The sequence below is a fragment of the Lynx canadensis genome, chromosome B3 (genome assembly GCF_007474595.2).
Source record: "Lynx canadensis isolate LIC74 chromosome B3, mLynCan4.pri.v2, whole genome shotgun sequence".
NCBI lineage: Eukaryota > Metazoa > Chordata > Mammalia > Carnivora > Felidae > Lynx > Lynx canadensis.
In genome coordinates, this window is record NC_044308.2 from 49825773 (window position 1) to 49850126 (window position 24354).

Genomic DNA, 24354 nt, shown 5'->3' on the forward strand with positions numbered 1-24354 from the left:
CTAGGAGAGGGGAAGAGAAGGCACACACCAGTCTGACTGTGGCCCCAGCGGTGGGCTGGGGGCAGACATCAGGTCGGACTGCGGCCCCGCCCACCAACTCCAGTTATACACCACAGCACAGGGGAAGTGCCCTGCAGGCCCTCACCACACCAGGGACTATCCAAAATGACCAAGCGGAAGAATTCCCCTCAGAAGAATCTCCAGGAAATAACAACAGCTAATGAGCTGATCAAAAAGGATTTAAATAATATAACAGAAAGTGAATTTAGAATAATAGTCATAAAATTAATCGCTGGGCTGGAAACAGCATACAGGACAGCAGAGAATCTCTTGCTACAGACATCAGGGGACTAAGGAACAGTCACGAGGAGCTGAAAAACGCTTTAAAGGAAATGGAAAACAAAATGCAAACCACCACGGCTCGGATGGAAGAGGCAGAGGAGAGAATAGGTGAACTAGAAGATAAAGTTATGGAAAAAGAGGAAGCTGAGAAAAAGAGAGATAAAAAAATCCAGGAGTATGAGGGGAAAATTAGAGAACTAAGTGATACACTAAAAAGAAATAATATACGCATAATTGGTATCCCAGAGGAGGAAGAGAGAGGGAAAGGTGCTGAAGGGGTACTTGAAGAAATATTAGCTGAGAACTTCCCTGAACTGGGGAAGGAAAAAGGCATTGAAATCCAAGAGGCACAGAGAACTCCCTTCAGACGTAACTTGAATCGATCTTCTGCACGACATATCATAGTGAAACTGGCAAAATACAAGGATAAAGAGAAAATTCTGAAAGCAGCAAGGGGTAAACGTGCCCTCACATATAAAGGGAGACCTATAAGACTCGTGACTGATCTCTCTTTTGAAACTTGGCAGGCCAGAAAGAATTGGCACGAGATTTTCAGGGTGCTAGATAGCAAAAATATGCAGCCCAGAATCCTTTATCCAGCAAGTCTGTCATTTAGAATAGAAGGAGAGATAAAGGTCTTCCCAAACAAACAAAAACTGAAGGAATTTGTCACCACTAAACCAGCCCTACAAGAGATCCTAAGGGGGACCCTGTGAGACAAAGTACCAGAGACATCACTACAAGCATAAAACATACAGACATCACAATGACTCTAAACCCGTATCTTTCTATAATAACACTGAAAGTAAACGGACTAAATGCGCCAACCAAAAGACATAGGGTATCAGAATGGATAAAAAAACAAGACCCATCTATTTGCTGTCTACAAGAGACTCATTTTAGACCTGAGGACACCTTTAGATTCAGAGTGAGGGGATGGAGAACTATTTATCATGCTACTGGAAGCCAGAAGAAAGCTGGAGTAGCCATACTTATATCAGACAAACTAGACTTTAAATTAAAGGCTGTAACAAGAGATGAAGAAGGACATTATATAATAGTTACAGGGTCTATCCATCAGGAAGAGCTAACAATTATAAATGTCTATGCGCCGAATACCGGAGCCCCCAAATATATAAAACAATTACTCATAAACAGAAGCAACCTTATTGATAAGAATGTGGTAATTGCAGGGGACTTTAACACCCCACTTACAGAAATGGATAGATCATCTAGACACACAGTCAATAAAGAAACAAGGGCCCTGAATGAGACACTGGATCAGATGGACTTGACAGATATATTTAGAACTCTGCATCCCAAAGCAACAGAATATACTTTCTTCTCGAGTGCACATGGAACATTCTCCAAGATAGATCATATACTGGGTCACAAAACAGCCCTTCATAAGTTTACAAGAATTGAAATTATACCATGCATACTTTCAGACCACAATGCTATGAAGCTTGAAATCAACCACAGGAAAAAGTCTGGAAAACCTCCAAAGCATGGAGGTTAAAGAACACCCTACTAACGAATGAGTGGGTCAACCAGGCAATTAGAGAAGAAATCAAAAAATATATGGAAACAAACGAAAATGAAAATACAACAATCCAAACGCTTTGGGACGCAGCGAAGGCAGTCCTGAGAGGAAAATACATTGCAATCCAGGCCTATCTCAAGAAACAAGAAAAATCCCAAATACAAAATCTAACAGCACACCTAAAGGAAATAGAAGCAGAACAGCAAAGGCAGCCTAAACCCAGCAGAAGAAGAGAAATAATAAAGATCAGAGCAGAAATAAACAATATAGAATCTAAAAAAACTGTAGAGCAGATCAACGAAACCAAGAGTTGGTTTTTTGAAAAAATAAACAAAATTGACAAACCGCTAGCCAGGCTTCTCAAAAAGAAAAGGGAGATGACCCAAATAGATAAAATCATGAATGAAAATGGAATTATTACAACCAATCCCTCAGAGATACAAACAATTATCAGGGAATACTATGAAAAATTATATGCCAACAAATTGGACAACCTGGAAGAAATGGACAAATTCCTAAACACCCACACTCTTCCAAAACTCAATCAGGAGGAAATAGAAAGCTTGAACAGACCCATAACCAGCGAAGAAATTGAATCGGTTATCAAAAATCTCCCAACAAATAAGAGTCCAGGACCAGATGGCTTCCCAGGGGAGTTCTACCAGACGTTTAAAGCAGAGATAATACCTATCCTTCTCAAGCTATTCCAAGAAATAGAAAGGGAAGGAAAACTTCCAGACTCATTCTATGAAGCCAGTATTACTTTGATTCCTAAACCAGACAGAGACCCAGTAAAAAAAGAGAACTACAGGCCAATATCCCTGATGAATATGGATGCAAAAATTCTCAATAAGATACTAGCAAATCGAATTCAACAGCATATAAAAAGAATTATTCACCATGATCAAGTGGGATTCATTCCTGGGATGCAGGGCTGGTTCAACATTCGCAAATCAATCAACGTGATACATCACATTAACAAAAAAAAAGAGAAGAACCATATAATCCTGTCAATCGATGCAGAAAAGGCCTTTGACAAAATCCAGCACCCTTTCTTAATAAAAACCCTTGAGAAAGTCGGGATAGAAGGAACATACTTAAAGATCATAAAAGCCATTTATGAAAAGCCCACAGCTAACATCATCCTCAACGGGGAAAAACTGAGAGCTTTTTCCCTGAGATCAGGAACACGACAGGGATGCCCACTCTCACCGTTGTTGTTTAACATAGTGCTGGAAGTTCTAGCATCAGCAATCAGACAACAAAAGGAAATCAAAGGCATCCAAATTGGCAAAGATGAAGTCAAGCTTTCGCTTTTTGCAGATGACATGATATTATACATGGAAAATCCGATAGACTCCACCAAAAGTCTGCTAGAACTGATACATGAATTCAGCAAAGTTGCAGGATACAAAATCAATGTCCAGAAATCAGTTGCATTCTTATACACTAACAATGAAGCAACAGAAAGACAAATAAAGAAACTGATCCCATTACAATTGCACCAAGAAGCATAAAATACCTAGGAATAAATCTAACCAAAGATGTAAAGGATCTGTATGCTGAAAACTATAGAAAGCTTATGAAGGCAATTGAAGAAGATTTAAAGAAATGGAAAGACATTCCCTGCTCATGGATTGGAAAATAAATATTGTCAAAATGTCAATACTACCCAAAGCTATCTACACATTCAATGCAATCCCAATCAAAATTGCACCAGCATTCTTCTCGAAACTAGAACAAGCAATCCTAAAATTCATATGGAACCACAAAAGGCCCCGAATAGCCAAAGGAATTTTGAAGAAGAAGACCAAAGCAGGAGGCATCACAATCCCAGACTTCAGCCTCTACTACAAAGCTGTCATCATCAAGACAGCATGGTATTGGCACAAAAACAGACACACAGACCAATGGAATAGAATAGAAACCCCAGAACTAGACCCACAAACATATGGCCAACTCATCTTTGACAAAGCAGGAAAGAACATCCAATGGAAAAAAGACAGCCTCTTTAACAAATGGTGCTGGGAGAACTGGACAGCAACATGCAGAAGGTTGAAACTAGACCACTTTCTCACACCATTTACAAAAATAAACTCAAAATGGATAAAGGACCTAAATGTGAGACAGGAAACCATCAGAACCTTAGAGGAGAAGCAGGAAAAGACCTCTCTGACCTCAGCCGTAGCAATCTCTTACTTGACACATCCCCAAAGGCAAGGGAATTAAAAGCAAAAGTGAATTACTGGGACCTTATGAAGATAAAAAGCTTCTGCACAGCAAAGGAAACAACCAACAAAACTAAAAGGCAACCAACGGAATGGGAAAAGATATTTGCAAATGACATATCGGACAAAGGGCTAGCATCTAAAATCTATAAAGAGCTCACCAAACTCCACACCCGAAAAACAAATAACCCAGTGAAGAAATGGGCAGAAAACATGAATAGACACTTCTCTAAAGAAGACATCCAGATGGCCAACAGGCACATGAAAAGATGTTCAGCGTCGCTCCTTATCAGGGAAATACAAATCAAAACCACACTCAGGTATCACCTCACGCCAGTCAGAGTGGCCAAATGAACAAATCAGGAGACTATAGATGCTGGAGAGGATGTGGAGAAACGGGAACCCTCTTGCACTGTTGGTGGGAATGCAAATTGGTGCAGCCGCTCTGGAAAGCAGTGTGGAGGTTCCTCAGAAAATTAAAAATAGACCTACCCTATGACCCAGCAATAGCACTGCTAGGAATTTATCCAAGGGATACAGGAGTACTGATGCATAGGGGCACTTGTACCCCAATGTTCATAGCAGCACTCTCAACAATAGCCAAATTATGGAAAGAGCCTAAATGTCCATCAACTGATGAATGGATAAAGAAATTGTGGTTTATATACACAATGGAATACTACGTGGCAATGAGAAAAAATGAAATATGGCCTTTTGTAGCAACGTGGATGGAACTGGAGAGTGTGATGCTAAGTGAAATAAGCCATACAGAGAAAGACAGATACCATATGGTTTCACTCTTATGTGGATCCTGAGAAACTTAACAGGAACCCATGGGGGAGGGGAAGGAAAAAAAAAAAAAAAAAAAAAAAAGGACGTTAGAGTGGGAGAGAGCCAAAGCATAAGAGACTGTTAAAAACTGAGAACAAACTGAGGGTTGATGGGGGGTGGGAGGGAGGGGCGGGTGGGTGATGGGTATTGAGGAGGGCACCTTTTGGGATGAGCACTGGGTGTTGTATGGAAACCAATTTGTCAATAAACTTCATATAAAAAAAAAAAAAAAAAAAAAAAAAAAAAAAAAAAAAAAAAAAAAAAAAAAAAAAAAAAAAGAATCAGAAGAAAAAAAAAAAAAAAAATACATAAAATTTAAAGTACTATATATAATGTAAAAGTGTATAATCTGTATCACTCTTTAAAGTACTATTGAATAAGATTTTTACAAAAGAAGTCAGCAACAAATCACCAGTAAAATGTTTTTTTCTTTCAAAGTTTATCATAGACCTTACTGGTTTCTGGTGAATGAGTAGATGCAAAAGAATTACTACAAAATTACTGTAAAATAGATACTACTTTGATTTCACTAAATAAAATATAGCAAGACTTACTTTTGAAGGTATTAATGGAATGATAGTTGCTCATAACTTCCTAAGGCAAAATACAAAGATGAGAATGGTGAAGACTGGACATCAAAGCAGGACAATGAGAAAAACCTAGTATTTCACTTAATGCTACTTTTCCTCCCATTAGTCCTTTACATCAGTTTTAATATCAAATTGTAATAGTTTTTCTTAACTAAAATTATAAGCAACAAAATTTTCATTGTTTGGTAAAAGGAAAAAGGTAAATAGATTAAGGTCATGAATATGATCCTTTTTAATTTGATCAGAATTACATTGAACAAGTCTCACTATTTCTAAAAATTAAAGACGCAGTAATTGCCATCTCTTAGAACTTACATGAAAATATTCTTCTTAAAACTGGTGACTCGAGAGTTCATCAGTCAGAATACTAAGATTAAAAGTTTAAGCATTTGATCTACCCTATGACCCAGCAATAGCATTGCTAGGAATTTACCCAAGGGATACAGGAGTGCTGATGCATAGGGGCACTTGTACCCCAGTGTTTATAACAACACTTTCAACAATAGCCAAATTATGGAAAGAGCCTAAATGTCCATCAACTGACAAATGAATAAAGAAGATGTGGTTTACATATACAATGGAATACTACTTAGCAACAAGAAAGAATGAAATCTGGCTATTTGTAGCAACGTGGTTGGAACTGGAGAATGATATGTTAAGTGAAGTAAGTCAGCCTGAGAAAGACAGATACCGTATGTTTTCACTCATATGCGAATCCTGAGAAACTCAACAGAAGACCAGGGGGAGGGGAAGGGGGAAAAAAAAGTTACAGAGAGGGAAGCAGGAAACCATAAGAGACTCTTAAATACTGAGCACAAGCTGAGGGTTGATGAGGGGGTTGGTGAGAGGGAAGGTGGGTGATGGGCCTTGAGGAGGGCACCTGTTGGGATGAGCACTGGGTGTTGTATGGAAACAAATTTTATAATAAATTACATATAAAAAATCACTTCCACAAAAAAAAAAAGTTTAAGCATTTGAAAAAAAAGTTTAAGAATTTATATTAATTTTAAGAAATTTAAAACACTAAAACTCAGAATTTCCAGGTTACTCTTAGGAGTAAATTTTTTCCCTGGTTGGTAAAAATACCTGTCTTTTTCTAGAAACTGTAACTAGGATTATGGTAAATTACAGATGGTACATTTTGGTACCAAAACAATAGCCTACACTCAACTTGCCTCTTCACATTCACTTTTAACCTAACTGGTAAGTGATTAGACAGTCAGTTTAACCAAGAAAATCATATGCATCAAGGTACATATTTCTTAGATGGTTGAAGGAAAAAAAGAAAAAGAGACTTAAATTTCAAAGAAGGAAAAGTGTTAATCAGGGTTAATGGCTATACTTCTTGGAAACCTTAAAGAAATGGTCAGCATATTGCTTTTTAGTATGTGGGGAAGATAGAGGGATTATGGCTGGCCAGTTTAGAGATACTATGGCATAGGCATGATTCATTCTAATACTAGCTCTGATCTGTGACCCTAGAAAAGTAACTTTATCACGCCTAGATTCAGTTTTTCCATCTTTATAATGAAAGAGCAGTTAAAAGATCTGATCTTTCTAAGCTTTACCATGTTTTGGATTTCTGAATACAAATAATAGGTTATGTCCAGTCATATATTACTTCTTCCTACTATCAACATTTGATTCTATTGGAACCCATGGTTAATAGGGATGGCCAGAAAGAAAGGGACAAGGAAGTCGTTTTGAAGCATCCTTTGCTCTTCGGGAATTTTCAGCTAAAAGGCTTCTAGGCAAACTTCAATTTGCCAGGAGTCTGACTCTGACTTTCTGTATGCCCCTTCTTTATGTGTGGTTACTGCCAAGGCGAAGCTTCTTGCTTCTAACCATCTCCTTAAAAATCAACTCCTTTTAAAGGCTGTAGTTTCAATGCTACTTACATTATTCTAGGAGGGAGAGGGAAAACAGAATTAAAAGGACAATTGGCCACTTAAAATGACTGAATATATCCTTGCAGCAAACCACCCCTTCAAAAAGCACACCGTCAAATAAAATAGGTCAAAAAGTACTACTGTATTGTCTGAAAATGCTAATATTTCCCCACACAGACATGATTGAAAACAATGGATTAACAATGTTTAAATCACCTGAATTTGCTTTTCTAAGAAAACAGGGTTAGTGTCAAACCAATTAAACAAATGAAATTTCAGTTTCATGGGAAAAGTTAAATAGACAAACTCAAAAAGTGATGCTTAAATTGCCAATAATGAGATACTTTATGGAACGTTTTCAGTTAAAGTGATTGCTACAACATTATGATCCATTAATTCTCAAACATTACTGGCAAAATGTTGGGAAGTTATGTGTATTTCAAATAGCACATCTGTATTCAATTCACTTGCTATTGTTTTGTAGCTATCACGATAGAAAAAGTAAAAAAAAAGGACAATCATCTAACTTACCTGCCTTTTCATGGATAATTGTCCCTAATCACATCATCTTGTGGTTTTCAAGGGATCGAAATGCCTTTGATTCAAAAGATCTAAAGATCAATTCTTTTTTAATAAGAATAAGAGCAGGGTGATTAGAAAAAGCACCATAAAGATGACAATGAGTTTTAGACCCTTAGAAGATTTCAGAGAAACAATACAAGATGAAAGAAAAGACTACCTGTATTTCTAATGCTAGAAATACACTAAAATAGTATTTGTCACCTTTGCTCCCTAACATTCAAATTAGTATGCATGTCAGTGATTGTATGCTCCTGTCACTAAAGAGGGGGTCAAACATTTGAGGATCGCTTTTCCTTTGGCGAAATGCATCATAACTTTTCATAGATGCTAGATATTGCTCAAACTCCATTACGGAGGTTTTGAGTAAGTATGAGGGCAGTGGTGGGAGACAGGAAAGTAATGAAATGTGTAGGATTTAGAGGAACCACAGAAGTTGAAGAGCAAGTCAGGCTGGGACCCTCAGGCTGACCATCAGCTTTCTCTGACATCTCTTTTCATCTGCACCTGGATTTAGTCCCTTCATGTCTATGCTGTTATAGTACTCACATATACTTCAATTATACTGTCTTGTTGTTATTTAATTTCTTCCTCTTTGCTCTAGAGTAGGAGCTCACTGAAGCAAGAGATATCTTTTATCGCTGTATCCCACTGCCCTGTATAACTAAGTCCTCATACTTAAATCCTGAGAATGTGTCTATCAAATAAATGAATTTTATCTTCTGGAATGTGGACTCCATTGAAGACTGGATCTTGACTTCTTGTTTGCTAATATTCTTAGTGCCTAGAAAACTTCCATGGTAGGCTCTCAATAAATACATCTTACAGGAATGAATGATTCAATTAAGCAGCACTCTATTTAGAAACTAGGCTTATGCCTCAAACAGCTAAAATAGACTAGTGCCTTTAAAAAAAATGGTATCCCAAGAGTTCTGGTTCAAATATCAATTAGATTAATATGGCTAGTGCCAAAGCCAAGGTTGTTAAGGATACCAAGGTAAAAAACACTGACTTAATGCTTTTCTCATTTGGTGTTACAGAAGCATGACCACGGTTCACAAAAGCTCAGATTTTGTGACACACCCTGGGCTTCATTTTATAATAAATGAGACTCCTTAAACACTCAGTTAAAATATGTTTGACAGAAATCACCTCCAGAGGGCAATTTAATCCCTGATGCTGACATGGAATTCCCTGAGTGTGTTTATGAGTGAACAGCAAGTCTGTCAGAACATTTTTGGGACAGAGAGAGACGGAGCATGAACGGGGGAGGGGCAGAGAGAGAGGGACACAGAATCGGAAACAGGCTCCAGGCTCTGAGCCATCAGACCAGAGCCTGACGCGGGGCTCGAACTCCCGGACCGCGAGATCGTGACCTGGCTGAAGTCGGACGCTTAACCGACTGCGCCACCCAGGCGCCCCTGTCAGAACATTTTTAAGAGCATGTACGTTTGCATAGATTGATGTAAAGCATCAAGAACTCCCAAAATTCTCATCATGAAAACAGGCTCTATGCCCAACATCATGATGCAGAATATGTAAAATAGTGTGCTTCTTTGGAAGGAAAGGTACTCTAATTCTTACTGTCATATGTTGGAAAATTTCCTTTTTCTTTTTAGATGCATTTACCATGTGGGAATATATCCTCTGGGTACTTGACCAACTGCTTGTCCAAACAGGAAAATTGTAATCCCTTTCTTCTTCCCTGATGAATGCTCCAAAACAAAGGGTATATTTTTATGAAACACATAGGGCTAATAAATTGTGCCCTCACAGAATGTTTTGTGCTATTAGGAGAGAGCATTTACAATAAGCAGGAGGTACCTTAGAGGAATGGGAAATTCAGTATTAATGTTCAGATTATTTACCAGCAAAATAGATCCAGCCTCCTTCTTATGAAGGGAAATACACAAGAGGAAAATTTAATAATGTACAACCAGACTCTCTGACTTAATACACACTTCTCCTGTATTTCTGCTTCAAATCCATCTTCAAAGAAATGGGAGTATGCTTAAAAGAAACCAGACAATGTTACTTAAAAGAGAAGGATTATGAGGTTACCTGGGGATTTGGATCAGCATAAGGAGATTTTAAATATCAAAAGAGCTAAGATTTGATTTTTATTTCTTATCAAATGGTGTCTAGGAAAGCCCAGAATAATTAAACAGTTTTGTCCTTTCCCAAACTTGTACATGTCCTTACTATACAGACAGGACATTTGTTTCTTCCTTGAAGCTGAGTTCCCCAACTTTGTGTTTTAAAAATTAAGGGGAGCGACAGGGAAGATGGCGGCGTAGGAGGACGCTGGGCTCACCGCGCGTTCCTGCTGATCACTTAGATTCCACCTACACCTGCCTAAATAACCCAGAAAACGCCAGAGGATTAGCAGAACGGAGTCACCGGACCTAGTGCAGACGAGAGGCCCACGGAAGAGGGTAGGAAGGGCGGCGAGGCGTGTGCGCGCTCCACGGACGGCGGGAGGGAGCCGGGGCGGAGGGGCGGCTCACCAGCCAAGCAGAGCCCCCGAGTCCCGCTTGCAAAAGCGGAGGGGCCTGACGGACTGTGTTCCGACAGCAAGCGCGACTTAGCATCTGGGAGGTCATAAGTTAACAGCTCTGCTCGGAAAGCGGGAAGGCTGGAGGACAAAGGGAGGGAGAGCTGCGGAGCCCCCGGACGACAGAGCTCAGTTTGGCGGGGAACAAAGGCGCTCGCCAGCGCCATCTCCCCCGCCCATCCCCCAGCCAAAATCCCAAAGGGAACCGGTTCCGGCCAGGGAAATTGCTCGCTCCGCGCAAACCCCCAACTCTGTGCTTCTGCGGAGCCAAACCTCCGGCAGCGGATCTGACTCCCTCCGGCTGCCACAGGGCCCCTCCTGAAGTGGATCACCTAAGGAGAAGCGAGCTAAGCCTGCCCCCCCTGCCGCCGTGCACCTTGCCTTCCCAACCCAGCTAATACGCCAGATCCCCAGCATCACAAGCCTGGCAGTGTGCAAGTAGCCCAGACGGGCCACGCCACCCCACAGTGAATCCCACCCCTAGGAGAGGGGAGAGAAGGCACACACCAGTCTGACTGTGGCCCCAGCGGTGGGCTGGGGGCAGACATCAGGTCTGACTGCGGCCCCACCCACCAACTCCAGTTATACACCACAGCACAGGGGAAGTGCCCTGCAGGTCCTCACCACACCAGGGACTATCCAAATGACCAAGCGGAAGAATTCCCTCAGAAGAATCTCCAGGAAATAACAACAGCTAATGAGCTGATCAAAAAGGATTTAAATAATATAACAGAAAGTGAATTTAGAATAATAGTCATAAAATTAATCGCTGGGCTGGAAAACAGTATACAGGACAGCAGAGAATCTCTTGCTACAGAGATCAAGGGACTAAGGAAACAGTCACGAGGAGCTGAAAAACGCTTTAAAGGAAATGGAAAACAAATGCAAACCACCACGGCTCGGATGGAAGAGGCAGAGGAGAGAATAGGTGAACTAGAAGATAAAGTTATGGAAAAAGAGGAAGCTGAGAAAAAGAGAGATAAAAAAATCCAGGAGTATGAGGGGAAAATTAGAGAACTAAGTGATACACTAAAAAGAAATAATATACGCATAATTGGTATCCCAGAGGAGGAAGAGAGAGGGAAAGGTGCTGAAGGGGTACTTGAAGAAATCATAGCTGAGAACTTCCCTGAACTGGGGAAGGAAAAGGCATTGAAATCCAAGAGGCACAGAGAACTCCCTTCAGACGTAACTTGAATCGATCTTCTGCACGACATATCATAGTGAAACTGGCAAAATACAAGGATAAAGAGAAAATTCTGAAAGCAGCAAGGGGTAAACGTGCCCTCACATATAAAGGGAGACCTATAAGACTCATGACTGATCTCTCTTTTGAAACTTGGCAGGCCAGAAAGAATTGGCACGAGATTTTCAGGGTGCTAGACAGCAAAAATATGCAGCCGAGAATCCTTTATCCAGCAAGTCTGTCATTTAGAATAGAAGGAGAGATAAAGGTCTTCCCAAACAAACAAAAACTGAAGGAATTTGTCACCACTAAACCAGCCCTACAAGAGATCCTAAGGGGGACCCTGTGAGACAAAGTACCAGAGACATCACTACAAGCATAAAACATACAGACATCACAATGACTCTAAACCCGTATCTTTCTATAATAACTCTGAATCTAAAGGTTTAAATGCGCCAACCAAAGACATAGGGTATCAGAATGGATAAAAAAACAAGACCCATCTATTTGCTGTCTACAAGAGACTCATTTTAGACCTGAGGACACCTTTAGATTCAGAGTGAGGGGATGGAGAACTATTTATCATGCTACTGGAAGCCAAAAGAAAGCTGGAGTAGCCATACTTATATCAGGCAAACTAGACTTTAAATTAAAGGCTGTAACAAGAGATGAAGAAGGACATTATATAATAGTTACAGGGTCTATCCATCAGGAAGAGCTAACAATTATAAATGTCTATGCGCCGAATACCGGAGCCCCCAAATATATAAAACAATTACTATAAACATAAGCAACCTTATTGATAAGAATGTGGTAATTGCTGGGGACTTTAACACCCCACTTACAGAAATGGATAGATCATCTAGACACACGGTCAATAAAGAAACAAGGGCCCTGAATGAGACACTGGATCAGATGGACTTGACAGATATATTTAGAACTCTGCATCCCAAAGCAACAGAATATACTTTCTTCTCGAGTGCACATGGAACATTCTCCAAGATAGATCATATACTGGGTCACAAACAGCCCTTCATAAGTTTACAAGAATTGAAATTATACCATGCATACTTTCAGACCACAATGCTATGAAGCTTGAAATCAACCACAGGAAAAAGTCTGGAAAACCTCCAAAAGCATGGAGGTTAAAGAACACCCTACTAACGAATGAGTGGGTCAACCAGGCAATTAGAGAAGAAATCAAAAAATATATGGAAACAAACGAAAATGAAAATACAACAATCCAAACGCTTTGGGACGCAGCGAAGGCAGTCCTGAGAGGAAAATACATTGCAATCCAGGCCTATCTCAAGAAACAAGAAAAATCCAAAATACAAAATCTAACAGCACACCTAAAGGAAATAGAAGCAGAACAGCAAAGACACTCCAAACCCAGCAGAAGAAGAGAAATAATAAAGATCAGAGCAGAAATAAACAATATAGAATCTAAAAAACTGTAGAGCAGATCAACGAAACCAAGAGTTGGTTTTTTGAAAAAATAAACAAAATTGACAAACCTCTAGCCAGGCTTCTCAAAAAGAAAAGGGAGATGACCCAAATAGATAAAATCATGAATGAAAATGGAATTATTACAACCAATCCCTCAGAGATACAAGCAATTATCAGGGAATACTATGAAAATTATATGCCAACAAATTGGACAACCTGGAAGAAATGGACACATTCCTGAACACCCACACTCTTCCAAAACTCAATCAGGAGGAAATAGAAAGCTTGAACAGACCCATAACCAGCGAAGAAATTGAATCGGTTATCAAAAATCTCCCAACAAATAAGAGTCCAGGACCAGATGGCTTCCCAGGGGAGTTCTACCAGACGTTGAAAGCAGAGATAATACCTATCCTTCTCAAGCTATTCCAAGAAATAGAAAGGGAAGGAAAACTTCCAGACTCATTCTATGAAGCCAGTATTACTTTGATTCCTAAACCAGACAGAGACCCAGTAAAAAAAGAGAACTACAGGCCAATATCCCTGATGAATATGGATGCAAAAATTCTCAATAAGATACTAGCAAATCGAATTCCACAGCATATAAAAAGAATTATTCACCATGATCAAGTGGGATTCATTCCTGGGATGCAGGGCTGGTTCAACATTTGCAAATCAATCAACGTGATACATCACATTCACAAAAAAAAAGAGAAGAACCATATGATCCTGTCAATCGATGCAGAAAAGGCCTTTGACAAAATCCAGCACCCTTTCTTAATAAAAACCCTGGAGAAAGTCGGGATAGAAGGAACATACTTAAAGATCATAAAAGCCATTTATGAAAAGCCCACAGCTAACATCATCCTCAACGGGGAAAAACTGAGAGCTTTTTCCCTGAGATCAGAAACACGACAGGGATGCCCACTCTCACCGCTGTTGTTTAACATAGTGCTGGAAGTTCTAGCATCAGCAATCAGACAACAAAAGGAAATCAAAGGCATCAAAATTGGCAAAGATGAAGTCAAGCTTTCGCTTTTTTGCAGATGACATGATATTATACATGGAAAATCCGATAGACTCCACCAAAAGTCTGCTAGAACTGATACATGAATTCAGCAAAGTTGCAGGATACAAAATCAATTTACAGAAATCAGTTGCATTCTTATACACTAACAATGAAGCAACAGAAAGACAAATAAAGAAAATGATCCCATTCACAATTGCACCAAGAAGCATAAAATACCTAGGAATAAATCTAACCAAAGATGTAAAGGATCTGTATGCTGAAAACTCTAGAAAGCTTATGAAGGTAATTGAAGAAGATTTAAAGAAATGGAAAGACATTCCCTGCTCATGGATTGGAAAAATAAATATTGTCAAAATGTCAATACTACCCAAAGCTATCTACACATTCAATGCAATCCCAATCAAAATTGCACCAGCATTCTTCTCGAAATTAGAACAAGCAATCCTAAAATTCATATGGAACCACAAAAGGCCCCGAATAGCCAAAGGAATTTTGAAGAAGAAGACCAAAGCAGGAGGCATCACAATCCCAGACTTTAGCCTCTACTACAAAGCTGTCATCATCAAGACAGCATGGTATTGGCACAAAAACAGACACACAGACCAATGGAATAGAATAGAAACCCCAGACCTAGACCCACAAACGTATGGCCAACTTATCTTTGACAAAGCAGGAAAGAACATCCAATGGAAAAAAGACAGCCTCTTTAACAAATGGTGCTGGGAGAACTGGACAGCAACATGCAGAAGGTTGAAACTAGACCACTTTCTCACACCATTTACAAAAATAAACTCAAAATGCATAAAGGACCTAAATGTGAGACAGGAAACCATCAAAACCTTAGAGGAGAAAGCAGGAAAAGACCTCTCTGACCTCAGCCGTAGCAATCTCTTACTCGACACATCCCCAAGGCAAGGGAATTAAAAGCAAAAGTGAATTACTGGGACCTTATGAAGATAAAAAGCTTCTGCACAGCAAAGGAAACAACCAACAAAACTAAAAGGCAACCAACGGAATGGGAAAAGATATTTGCAAATGACATATCGGACAAAGGGCTAGCATCTAAAATCTATAAAGAGCTCACCAAACTCCACACCCGAAAAACAAATAACCCAGTGAAGAAATGGGCAGAAAACATGAATAGACACTTCTCTAAAGAAGACATCCAGATGGCCAACAGGCACATGAAAAGATGTTCAGCATCGCTCCTTATCAGGGAAATACAAATCAAAACCACACTCAGGTATCACCTCACGCCAGTCAGAGTGGCCAAAATGAACAAATCAGGAGACTATAGATGCTGGAGAGGATGTGGAGAAACGGGAACCCTCTTGCACTGTTGGTGGGAATGCAAATTGGTGCAGCCGCTCTGGAAAGCAGTGTGGAGGTTCCTCAGAAAATTAAAAATAGACCTACCCTATGACCCAGCAATAGCACTGCTAGGAATTTACCCAAGGGATATAGGAGTACTGATGCATAGGGGCACTTGTACCCCAATGTTCATAGCAGCACTCTCAACAATAGCCAAATTACGGAAAGAGCCTAAATGTCCATCAACTGATGAATGGATAAAGAAATTGTGGTATATATACACAATGGAATACTACGTGGCAATGAGAAAAAATGAAATATGGCCTTTTGTAGCAACGTGGATGGAACTGGAGAGTGTAATGCTAAGTGAAATAAGCCATACAGAGAAAGACAGATACCATATGGTTTCACTCTTATGTGGATCCTGAGAAACTTAACAGGAACCCATGGGGGAGGGGAAGGAAAAAAAAAAAAAAAAGAGGTTAGAGTGGGAGAGAGCCAAAGCATAAGAGACTGTTAAAAACTGAGAACAAACTGAGGGTTGATGGGGGGTGGGAGGGAGGGGAGGGTGGGTGATGGGTATTGAGGAGGGCACCTTTTGGGATGAGCACTGGGAGTTGTATGGAAACCAATTTGTCAATAAATTTCATATATATATAAAAAAAACACTGCAAAAAAAAAAAGAAAAAAAAATAAATAAAAAGCTAAGGGAAAAAAAATAAAAAATTAAAAATAAAAAAATAAAATAAAAATTAAGGGAAGGGGCGGGGTGCCTGGGTAGCTCGGCTGGTTAAGTGTTCAATTCTTGATTTCAGTCCAGGTCATGATCTCACGGTTCGTGAGTTCGACCCTCCCCCCCGCCACATCCCACTTCAAGCTAACAGCACAGAGCCTGCTTGGGATTCTCTCTCTCCCTCTCTCTTTGCCCCTCCCCTGCTCACTCTCTGTCTCTCTCTCAAAATAAATAAACTTTTTTTTTTTTTTGTAATTAAGGGAAACACTACTCAGTTAAATTTAACACGGGTAGTTATTTCTAGGTTTTGCTGCTGTTGGTTAGTTGGTTTTCTGGGTCCCCTGAAGCACTGTTTCAAGACAACAGAAAAATACGACTGATTCAATGGGCAACCAATTCAAATATGAACATATAGTTGGTTATTCATAAACTCTTTCTTTTTATTTTTTTATTTTTTTTTTTTTCTTGTTGTCTGTTGGTGTGTTTATTTATTGTAAACTTAAGAATACACCAGTGGGTTAAGAACTCTAAGAGAAATAAAAGTGTAATTATTTTGAAAATTCATTTCTTTTTTTTTTTTTTTTTTTTTTTTTTTTTTTTATATGAAGTTTATTGACAAATTGGTTTCCATACAACACCCAGTGCTCATCCCAAAAGGTGCCCTCCTCAATACCCATCACCCACCCGCCCCTCCCTCCCACCCCCCCATCAACCCTCAGTTTGTTCTCAGTTTTTAACAGTCTCTTATGCTTTGGCTCTCTCCCACTCTAACGTCCTTTTTTTTTTTTTTTTTTTTTTTTCCTTCCCCTCCCCCATGGGTTCCTGTTAAGTTTCTCAGGATCCACATAAGAGTGAAACCATATGGTATCTGTCTTTCTCTGTATGGCTAAACTCTTTCTTTTTAAAGTTGTTTTATTCATTGCCCAATAACTATCATTTGGAAAATACAGTAAAAAATATCTCTGAAATATCAATATTTCAATATCCAAATGAAGTATCATTTGGAAAACACAGTAAAAAATATCTCTGTTCTATTTCAACACCTAACAGAAGAATGTCTGACACTTCTCCAAATTATTATAATTAATCAATATGGGATGCTCTAAAACACTTAAGTGCAACATGTAAGGTAAAACAGATACCCACACCAGCTTAGTCTTTCCAATTCCACTTTGCATGCTTTTGGCAACTGTGAATTTCTGACATGAAGAGACATATCAGGAGAAGTTGAGAACAAACAACATGTACTTCTGATGCATTCAATTCGAAATATGTACAGCCTTCTATCATGCATCCAGAATTTCTTATAAAGCAGTAATAAAACATATGACTGTTGAATCCAAGATTTCAATTTGTAAACCTTTGCAAATAATCCAAGTACCCCTCTAAATGCCACCATTCTATTATCTCTCTTAAACTTGATTACACATGTAATTATAACATTCACACATTGATATAAAATGGGGATGGGGTGTTTTTCTATAAAACTATTTCAATAATTAATGATAATCAATGAACAGTAAATGAAGTGATCATATTTACACTGGCAGTCAAGATTTTTAGGAGTTAGTGGAATGTCAAACGACATGAATATATCTATTTTTTTATTCTGGTCAGATGGTAAAATTTGTACTGTCAAAGCAAAATTACACTGGACAAAATTAAATAGGCCAGGAAAATTTTATTCAAGGGTATGCAATAGAGAAGAGAAACCAGAGCTCAGTCTGAACTCAGCTCCACTGAAATATCATATGGGAATGTTTTTAAGGGCTGACTTGGGAGGAAGGATGGAGGGGAGTTTTTAAGAGCTGGAGTTGGGGGAATCCTAGCCACCTGTGTTTGCAAATTGGCCTTATCCAAAATAAACTATCTCTTATCCTCATGACTTATCCTCATGACTGAAGTTAGTATTACATCTTGGAGTAAGGAACCTACCCAAATGAGGCTGCTACCTTCCCACAAAGACTGGGAAAGAGGGGCCTATACTCCTTGATGATCACATTTGAGAGACACTTCTCCAGGTTCTTGAGAAAACTAGTCCTGGGGTGTAAGACTGGCAAGAGACTTTTAAAAAATTTACAATCCAAAGAATTGTAAGTGTTCTAAAGTGAATTATAAGTTTTCTAAAGAGAGTACTGTAAGGAAAGGAAGGTCAGGGGACTCTCGGTTTTAAGCATTTAGTAAGGGCCAAGGTGTGAAGGAGGTCAAAGGCCTACAGGCAAGAAAGAAGTTTGTCCAAAGTTCTATCAAGTTGAGGGAAATGTTAAGGCAATCTTGGTCAGTAGTGAAAGCAGAAGAAAACATTTAATAAATAAAAGTATCATGATCAAATCAAATGTGTAACTAGAAGTAGATACAGTTGATCCCTGAAAAATGCAAGGGTCAGGGACACTGACAGCATATAACTTTTGACTTCCAAAAAACTGATCTAATAGTCTACTGTGACTGGAAGCTTTACTGATCACATAAACCATCATAAACACATATTCTGTGTAATATATGCATTAAATACTACATTCTTGGAATAAAGTAAGCCAGAGAAGAGAAATTATTAAGAAAATCATAAGGAAGAGAAAGTATATTTACAGTACTATAAAAAATCAATAATCAATAAGGAGACCTACAGAATTTGAACTTTTGTTATTTGAGGGTCAACTGTATAATCTATAGCATTGTGTTATCATCTAAGTGCATTTGTCAATTTATTACCAAAATAAGACATTTTTTTTCCTTATGCCTCTCTGCCTTGCTTTCTCACTTTAGACTAGCAGTTGGCAATCTAAGGCCACAGCCAAACCCAGCCCATAGTTTTTGTTTTTAAAATAAAGTTTTATCAGAACATGGCCATGTCCATTTGTTTAAGATCTATGGCTGCTTTTGCATCTGGACTACATAATGGAGCAGTTGTGACAGAGATTGTAGGACCCACAAAGCTAAAAATACTTACCCTGTGGCTCTTCATAATTATGAGCTAAAGTATGGGTCACTTGATACAACATAAGGTACCCAAAAATATTTTATTGTTACTGTTTACTTAGGTTAAAAAATAAAAGTGATAAAATGAATAAAGGATGATTCTCCTCTTTTAAACTATCAAAGTTGCATTTTTATTGTGCCCATATTACCTTACCTAGTAAGTTATTCTGAATTATACCCATTGACATGGGACAGAGCAGATGACAAACTCATAGACTCCATTACGGCTGCCCAAATACAAAATAGGTTGCCTCAAAAGGAGTGTGCTGTCACTCTATGTGAACAAGCACAGGGATGATGACCATCAGTAACAGATTCAGTAGCAGGTCTTCTGGTTTGGAGAGAGGTTCAATTGCATGACCTCCTACTTCCTTTTCACCTCTATAATCTTTAAGTCTTTATTATTTAACATGAGGACATTCTGTCAAATAAAAAAGCATACTTTATTCAAAAAAATTTTTAAATGTATTCTTAAACATGCTGTTCTATAATTATGACTGGTGATTAAATGCTAGGAATAGTAAACCCTGAAGAAGACCACTGATTTTGGTCCAGTCTACCTTCATCATTCAGATGGGTGAAAATGACTGATTATTTGGGCCCACATCAATTTGATTGTTGTGAAAATATGATCTAATCAATAATATAAAAGAACAGTTTTTTTAATGTCTATACATAAATACCTATATATACAGTATATATCTGAACAAGATGCATTTATACACTTAGATCAGGTTTCAAAAGGTGAACTGTGGGCAAGAAACCCAATTCTGAATGCTTACTGAAACTCCTCAGTAAGGGTTATGTGTCTGTGTGGGTCACTTCTGTAGAACAACATTTATTGCAGTGTGTGGGTGTTCTCAATAAATCTTCATTTGGCTGAACTAGTAGCACTGATATAAATATAGAAAGGAAGTATATATAGCCTACTGTTTGGGTCAAGACACTGTAATGGCTCTGGATGTGGCTTTGACACTAACAGACTTTGTAAAGTTGGACAATGCACTACAATCATAAGGCTTTCATTTCCTCAGATATCAAATAATGCATTGGTTCTTCAACTTTAGAATTGATGAGAAGTATCAGGAGGGCTAAGTTCCCAGATTGTGCTAACAATGTTCATCAATGGACTACACTTGGAGCACAAAATAAGGTTTGGGAAGATGGTGGTAGTGAATTATCAAATCCTTAACACTTTACAGCTATGAGAGAGTGGCCAGCATCAAATGGGCACATTCAAATGTAATTGTCTTTAGAATCAAAATTTCATTTGAATGAGAAGAAAAGAAATGAATGTTTTTCTTTCTTTTTAGATTTCAGAGATTTTCGAACATGTACCTGTTCTGTAGTACTTACGTCATAGCTTGATAAATGGATTCAATCCCGTAACGCATGGCAAATTCATCGACTATTTCTTGGGAAGCATCATCAAAGAAAACCTTCCAGGCTTCCTCCCCTTTGACCTCTGGTATTTTCACTCCACCATTAGACTTCACTTCAGTCAAGTAATGGAACAGATTCTAAAAGTAAGTGGTTTTCAATTGTTCAGTAATTCCTCAGAATAGACCATAAATATGTAACTGTAACTTTCAGTAATTTATATTTGCATTGTGATGGCATCTAATGTTTCATTAGCATATATAAGCAATAGGAATATATTGAGTTTTTATCCTAGCTCACCTCGTGTTTATGCAAATTGATTTTATTTCTGCCTAAGCCTACACGGAATCAATGATTCGAATGTTTTTCATACATACCAATTCATTTTAGAAGGAAGTAAAAGTTTTGCATGTAAACATTTCTACATGCTAGAGCATATTTTACACTCATGGGCTCCAAATAAATTATAGAGCCCTGGAGGAATAACATGATTTTGGCTGTTGATACAGAATTTTAGTATGTAAAGGGCTTTGACTATGAAATGGTTGGAGTCAGAGCAAGGAATTGAGGTTAAAAATGAATGAGAATTTTTTAATGAAATAAAAATCACTACACATATTTTCTTTTTGCTTCTAACAAGTTTTGGGAACTACCCGCTACATAGATGCAGCTTAGGTCACTAAAGGACCCTTTCTTGGATTTCAGGTCTTTTCGGTTCGTGGACTAGCAGAAAAAGACTGTGAAAAGCAAAGTACAATGCTATTCCTCATATCCCAAAAATTCTCTATCCAATCTTTCAGGCTAGAGTTGGCTCTCCATCTGGCCAGTTTCACTGGTTTGAAAACTGAACCACCTTTTTTGAAGGAATATCCATAGCCAGGTGGTAATCAGGAAATTAAGCCTAGGCCCTTTATATAATTATGTGTAATATGTAAATGACTTAAATACTGCTCCCCATTCCTTCTTTGGTAAAATGGAGGTGCAAATAATTACACATATAAATTTTCATAGATACATTTAGGAAAAGTTATTAGCAAAGAGCAAAGATTCTTTCACTTATCTTTTCTATCTTAGGAAGGTACTTTCCTCTCTACCTCTCTGAACATGGGAAAAGTACTTTCCTCAGTTTTACCTCATACTTTTCGATACACGGGACAAGTGCCATTTGTATCAGAGAAAGGCTCTGGGGACAATTTTAGGCTCTCAGACACAAAGCATCCAAGAGAAGCCCAAGATTATATGTCTGTATATCTATACTGAGGTCAGTCTGCCCTTTGGATTCAAACTGGGTTGTATCAACCTCTAAGTCAACCAAGCCCTACTGTTTGGATGGGTATATTCTCTACTACCCTTGGGTGGTAACTACATTTGATATTCTCCATTGCCGACTTGTCTGTGGAATGGGTAATTAAAATGGAGGATGGTTCAATATATATTGAAGCCTTTATGTAATACTCAGAAAAAGAAAAAAAATCATTGACTACATTGGCTACCAAAAACCATTGATGCAATGTAGTATTAGCATTTTGTATTTCTAATACTTCCAATTAAATCTTTAACAAAATCTGCACATTAACTCAGCATTCTCAAAAATAATCATATTTGGGTCCTCTCTTGCATTACTAAAGTACTATATGTTTAATGCTTCCAAAATATTTATCATTACTTATTTTTTTAATGAATACTTTTAGTATTTTTCTTCTTCCTTGGTCTACTTATTCATCATTATCTTATTGTCTTATTTGTTAATACCTGCCTCATGTGTTTGTTCTAACTCTTATTAGAGGATATCTTCTCACCCTTCAGAGAGCAATACATGGGACATATGATACCCTTCCACATCACATGTTATTGTACAGGGTCAGAACTCCAGGAACAACTTCACAAACCTAATTCAATTATATTTTTAAACAAAATACCTTGTTGTATGATCCATAAAGTACTATTTCTTTTCTAGATTTTATTATTAACACAATTCAATTGACTTACCTCATGTAAACATGTATATTGTATATGATATGGGGCAACCTTCTCCTCTCCTTTTATCTCCACATTGATTTTCAATCTTATGGCCCCAGATACAGCTGACTTATCTGTCCGTTTCTCTGATAAAGCAAAAAAGTAATCGGTGACTTTTGGAAATATCATATTTTTCATAGAACTTTTCAAAAGCTTAAAAAAGGCTTCCATTTCTAAAAACCACTTTTCTAGGTCAGGTTTGATTATTAACAACCCATTATGATTCTTGGAAACACAATTTAAAATAATGTTCCTATTATGTGACTAATTGTCAAATGGTGTTATAGATCTTCAAACAAAAAAGCTTAATCAGAAAACTCTACCATTCTGATACAAATTTCTGTGTACTCAATCAGTTTATACAATGAAATTAATTATTTGGCAATTAAAAGCAAGATAATTTAAAGTACAATTAACCAGAAAACTATTTTTTCTAAAAGCTTTCTCTTCTCTATGCTTGAAAAGATGAGTCAAAGCTCTAACAAAAAGTTTATTAATAGTTTTCTCATCATTGATTCATAAAGACCTACTAATTCCTAAAGGCCTCCTATTTATTTGGATGGAATCAATATGAAGTCAATTCAGTCCAATAATGTACATGTATGTTCGATATGAACTGATCAGTAGATTTAAGAGAAAAAAAGCACAATCACAAAATTCCTAGAAGGTAAATGTATACAGGGGACCTACGTTTGACATCTACTTTATACATGAAATAAAAAGAGGCAAGCTGATCCATTTCACAAATAAAACATAAAGAGGTAGAGTGACAGAGAAAGGTAAAGACTTCCTGACCCTCTTTCTAAGCATAACGGTTTTTAGTCATAAAAGACACAGTTAACCCACAAAGCCTGTTTTCTTATAGTGGATTATCTGCTGACTTTTCATTGTTAATATTCAATAGTCATTATGTTATAAAGATTCTTCTCTTAGAAGTGCCAGGATCATGAGAGTTTCTCTGATTGACTAGGAGATAGTTGATTCTCAATAAATATTAAAGTTGCCTGCTGGGCCAAAAGAAATCTAAATCCTGGAATCTTTTAGTCACAGACCTCTGTCCAAAGTCCCAGCCAGGGGAGCAATTCTGGTTCTTTGATTTTTTTTTTCCTTCTCCTTTAAAATAATTTTTTAACTATTTATTCATTTTTGAGAGACAGAGCGTGAGTGGGGGAATGGCAGAGAGAGAGAGGGAGACACAGAATCCAAAGCAGATTCCAGGCTCTGAGCTGTCAGCACAGAGCCTGATGCGGGACTGGAACTCACAGACTGAGAGATCATGACCTGAGGTGAAGTTGGACGCTTAACCAACTGAGCCACGAGGCACCCCTGGTTCTTTGATTTTAACTATAATCATTCCAACAGATCACAGGACACAGGTTCTGCTTAGATGCCCAGAGCTTTTGGTCAAGTCCTCCCATGCATGGTAGAATCAATTCCATGTGAAGAAAAAGGAACATTGTACAAAAAGAACAAATACGGTACTTAGGTGGATTGAACCTACTGAAGGATTTTACACAAATTCAAAACCTGTCCTCAGCTTCCCTCCCTTTCTTCTTCTTCCTCTCCTAAAACTCCCATCAGCAATGAGGGCACAAACATACAAACTGACGGTAAACACGCAAAGACTTCCCTGTCCTGTTGCATCATATTTTCCTCCCCACCAATGGGAGGACAGTTCCAGCGTAAGAGCTTAAATAGCTGATTTTTACCGATT

The 24354-nt window shown here is 38.2% G+C and overlaps 1 protein-coding gene across 1 annotated transcript in view; it reads right to left on the minus strand.

Moving 5' to 3' along the window:
- Positions 1 to 24354, minus strand: part of UNC13C (unc-13 homolog C) — a 613702-nt gene that overhangs the window by 285052 nt on the left and 304296 nt on the right. The window contains exons 15-16 of the mRNA XM_032593636.1: positions 22611 to 22726; positions 20598 to 20761 (exon numbers count right to left, since the gene is read on the minus strand). Of these exons, the coding sequence (XP_032449527.1) occupies positions 20598 to 20761; positions 22611 to 22726 (280 nt within the window). The remainder of the gene's footprint in view (positions 1 to 20597; positions 20762 to 22610; positions 22727 to 24354) is intronic.